Source organism: Lipotes vexillifer, unplaced genomic scaffold (genome assembly GCF_000442215.2).
Source record: "Lipotes vexillifer unplaced genomic scaffold, Lipotes_vexillifer_v1.1 scaffold50, whole genome shotgun sequence".
Classification (NCBI taxonomy): Eukaryota; Metazoa; Chordata; class Mammalia; order Artiodactyla; family Lipotidae; genus Lipotes; species Lipotes vexillifer.
In genome coordinates, this window is record NW_006784763.1 from 4,692,225 (window position 1) to 4,696,720 (window position 4,496).

The following is a 4,496-nucleotide window of genomic DNA, read 5'->3' on the forward strand; positions in this document are numbered from 1 at the left end:
ACAAGAACTTCACAGCTACAATGAGTATGAACACATGAAAAAATGACTTCACTCAAACATGATTTAGAAAAGTTGGGGTGACCTCAGGGCCAAGGCAGCACACCTGCGTGGTGAGGTTTACAGTCAGTCGTTCGATCATAGAGAGTGTGTGTGCGCACACACGTGTGTGTGTATATACAGATATCTATATATATAAATAACCATGGCTAGTCATTTACAAGCCTGTAAATGTGATGCTGTGCTCCATGTTCACTATTTGAAACTTCAAATACACAGGCCATGCACAGGAGAGTTTCTTGTGTATCCCTGTTTGTTACCACCAATAAAACTGTGAAGTTTTTCAAAACACTGTTCATCATATATTTCTCTGGTAAGTGTTTGAGCTTGTGGATGAAACTGATCATATATTCACACATCAGGGACCGGTTTGTTTGGTATACAAATCGGCCATTCTCAAACCTTGCATATTCCGTCTCTACTTTTTCTACTACTTGCTTCCCAAAGAAGCAAACTTTGGTGGAACAGGTGACTGTCATATTCTCAGAACTCTCATACTGACTGGTCACGCTGTAAAAAGCCCCGGCATCATCTTGAATACTGCAGTTTAAATCAGCCCAGAATTTTACGAGGAAGAAGGCATTTTGAAGGCCCTTTCCAAACAGTTCCTTTAAGATACCTTTCCTTTCAGGAAATTTGTCATAAATCTGACAAATGTCCACTGATTAGAGCAATGGGTCACTGTAAGAATGGTTGGCATGCCCGATGTGCACGAATAGGTGTTTGTTGTACAAGTTTGGGTCTTGCTGCTGTTTGAGGAAAGCTGAGAACTCCACCAGGCGGAGTTTGGTTGTGCCAATGGAGCGGCCCTGCCAGGCCGGTACCAAGGGAGCTGGGGCTGACGCAGGCTCAAACCCTGGAATGGGGGCTGTGACCGCTGGCTGGATGGGGTACGCCTGCTGCACGAAGGGCTTGACGTCTTGTAAGGATCCAGGCTGTCCTATTTGTATCATTCCCGGCCAGAACCCCGACGCCCCTGGGAAGGTGGGGTGTGGAATCCCTGGCAGCCCCAGCTTGCTGTGAATGGCAGTGGCTGATACGATCTGGGCTGACGACATGGCGGCCATGTGCTGCAGAGCCTTATCCTTTGCAGTCTGATCCTTTAGCTTGGAATGAAAATCACAAGATTTTCTTCTGGCAAGAACCTGAATGTGACACCTCAATGGCGGCTTGAATTTCTCGAACTTACTTTCTTGCTAAGACCTGTATATGACTAGACACCTGTTTTCTGGTCCTCGTTTTCCCAGTCATGGGTCTGATGTATCTGGCTATCAATTCATTCCTACCATACATCTTGCCTTCACCTGATAAGATGATTTTCCTCCTCCCACATGGTGGACACATAGCCAAGGCTTCCTGAAAGCACTGCTCAATGTCGGGGCTCCAGACCCTTTCTGCATCATTGTCAATGGGCTTATCTGCAGAGTCACTCATCCTTTCCATGTTTTCGGCAGGGATCTCACTGCCGCCCCAGCTGCTGGGCTCAATTTTGGCGGTTGGATTTTCCAAGCAGAAGGCCTGGAGTCTTTTCAAGAAAATAAACCGAAGGGAAGTTTTCCAGGGAGAGTCTACTCCAGGGTTTGGTGGTAACTGCGACTCAGTCTTTTTTGGGCACAATGTTTCTGTTGACTCCTAAAAATTTTCCTCATGAACGTGCAATGAAGCAGCGGCGGCGGCAGCAACAGTGCTGCCGCCGCAGCGCCCGGTGAGTCCGAGGCAAACTTCGGCGCCACTTCCTCCGCCTTCAGCTCGGAGCCCGGCTCCCAGTCCCCGGGCTGGGCCACCCTCCCCCGCCCCCAGCGCTGCTCCTGCCCCTGGGCCGGCTGGACGTACTGGGCTGCTGCCCGCGTCTCCGGGCAAAGGTGGACGGGGTGGGGGGGCTTCACTGCATGGCCTGTTCCCGAATGCGGCTGCCCTGAGCCCGGGCCCCGCAGCGCAGACTGGCCCGCAGGGTGGAAGCGAGTCTGCAAAGTGTTTGGTGGGCGCCCGCGGCAGCAGCTGCAGAGGCTTGGCTGGGCTCCAGCCGCCTTGAGAATTTTAATAGCAAAAAGAAAAAAAGAATTTGATCTTCTCTCTATTCTCATATAAGTGAAGGCAGTCAAGACGGGTGCAGTTTGGAGAGGGAATATTGTACTAAAACAGGGATCACTACGAAGGAAATAATATTGTTATCATTTATGTCGAAGAGTGTTCTGCCTATGTTTTCCTCTAGGAGTTTTATGGTTTCTGTTCTTACATTTAGGTATGATATCATTTATATGTGGAATCTAAGAAATAAAACAAACTAGTGAATATAACAAAAAAGAAGCAGACTCACAGATATAGAGAACAAACTAGTGGTTAGTTCTCTATATCTGTGAGTCTGCGGGGAGAGGGAAGCTGAGAGGGACAAGATAGAGGTAGGGAATTAAAAGGTGCAAACTATTGTGTATAAAATAAGCTACAAGGATATATTGTACAATGAAGGGAATGTAGCCAATACTTTGTAAGAGCAATAAATATAATATCTTTAAAAATTGTGGATCACTGTATTGTACATCTGTAACACATAATATTGTACATAAACTATACTTTAAATTTTAAAATAGTATACAGGATGATGTGTGTGGGTTGTATGCAAATACTACAACATTCTATATAAGGGACTTGAGCATCCTTGAATTTTGGTATCTGAGCGGACTCCTGGAACAAATCCCCAGGGATACAGAGGGACAACTATACTTGGTCATAGTAAATCAAGGGGAAGGCATATTTACTCTATGTTAAGTACAAAATAAATAAATATCATTTAATCCTCACCAAAAAGGGGGGGGATAATAATAGGTTAAAGACCACAAGTTCAGTATATATTAAATGAATTCAAGATAACTGTGAGACAGCTAACTATAGATGTTGAGTAACCTGTTACATACAGGAGTTGGAGGTTATGAACAGTGTTTTGACTTGGAAACACAAACTTCAGAGTCCTCATAGTTATTACTATCCATGGAGGGCCACTGTCAGAAAGCTGTTACGTATAGCTTAGAATCATACTCTCCTTTGCAACAAGCTCTGTCCCATTGAAAAATCCTGGTGTTATAACGTCCAATATACCTAAAATATACCAACTTCTCTCTATCTCCCCATTCAAATCATTGATATCTCTCTACTAGTCTTCAGAAATAGCCCTCTATGCTTCTAATTTCTACTATTGCCTCCTTTCCTAAGCATAGCTTCATGGTCTCCAAAAGATATGTCTCCCCAAGAATGAGACCTTATAAATCACAAGTTTGATCCTGTCACCCTAAATGCTATACTTAAAAGGCATTGTTCATTGCTCATAGAGTAGTGTCCAGGCCCTGCATGTTCTGGCCCTAGCTGATAGTCCCCACTTCATCTTGTTACTCCCTCCTTCTGTTCTCCATCAATATTGCTTTCAGTGCTTTCCTTGCACCAGTCCCCTTCCCCTGCAGGGATTTCTGTATATCTTTCCTAGATGAGTCATTCCACTACCTTCCATAAAATATGATCCAATTATTTACAATAGCCAAGACATGGAAACAACCTAAATGTCCACTGACAGATGACTGCATAAAAAAGACCTGGTATATATACAATAGAATATTACTCAGCCATAAAAAGAATGAAATAATGCCATTTGCAGCAACATGGATGGATCTAGAGATTATCATACTAAGTGAAGTAAGTCAGAAAGACAAACACCATATGATATCACTTATATGTGGAGTCTAAAATATGACACAAATGAACTTATCTATGAAACAGAAACAGACTCACAGACATAGAGAACAGACTTGTGGTTGCCAACGGAGAGGTGGGCTAGGGGAGGGTATGAGTGGGAATTTGGGGTTAGCAGATGCAAACTATTATATATACAACGGATAAACAACAAGGTCCTACTGTGTAACACAGGAAATTACATTCAATATCCTGTGATAAACCAAAATGGAAAAGAATATGAAAAAATGTATATATATTTATAACTGAATCATTTTGCTATATAGCAGAAATTAACACATTGTAAATCAACTATACTTCAATAAAATTAAAAAACAAAATCCATAAAATATGGCCCAGTACAGTTTCACCAAGTCAATCATTTTGAGTTAACACACACATTCTCTAAAGTGCATTGCACAAAGGGAGAAAAAGGGAAGAGTAAATAAGAGGAAAGCGTCAAATATGAATGAAAGAGTCTCAGTGTAGACACAAAATAAAACAAAATAAAACGCTTTGAGAAGATATTTCTGATAGCCTGACAAGAAATTATTGTACTCAGTTCCATCTTCGGAGCACTAATTTTCTTCACTGGGGAAACAGCCAAGAAATAGTCTCTGGTCCTTTATTTTTGGCTCAATTATCCAGTTTTATTTATCTTTTAGTCTTTAAATTTTAAATTTTGGGGTTTTTTGTCATGCATAACACACTATTTTTCTTAT

General features: G+C 42.5%; 1 protein-coding gene across 1 annotated transcript; it reads right to left on the bottom strand.

Annotated features, from left to right (window-relative positions):
• Nucleotides 1–206: 206 nt before the first annotated feature.
• LOC103088553 (transcriptional enhancer factor TEF-1-like) lies at nucleotides 207–1,500 on the bottom strand. Its single transcript, XM_007456991.1, has 3 exons — nucleotides 1,261–1,500; nucleotides 790–1,202; nucleotides 207–615 (listed from the first exon to the last, which is right to left on the bottom strand). Exons 1-3 carry the CDS (start codon nucleotides 1,498–1,500, stop codon nucleotides 207–209), a joined length of 1,062 nt encoding a protein of 353 aa, XP_007457053.1.
• Between the last annotated feature and the right edge of the window lie 2,996 nt (nucleotides 1,501–4,496).

Excerpts from the sequence above, each read along its gene's own strand:
- LOC103088553 (XM_007456991.1), bottom strand. The coding sequence starts at position 1,500 with ATGGAAAGGATGAGTGACTCTGCAGATAAGCCCATTGACAATGATGCA. Across the intron at positions 1,203-1,260 it reads AGGTGTCTAGTCATATACAG|GTTCTTGCCAGAAGAAAATC; the intron begins GTCTTAGCAAGA and ends TGTCACATTCAG. Across the intron at positions 616-789 it reads CAGCAGCAAGACCCAAACTT|GGCTGATTTAAACTGCAGTA; the intron begins GTACAACAAACA and ends CGTAAAATTCTG.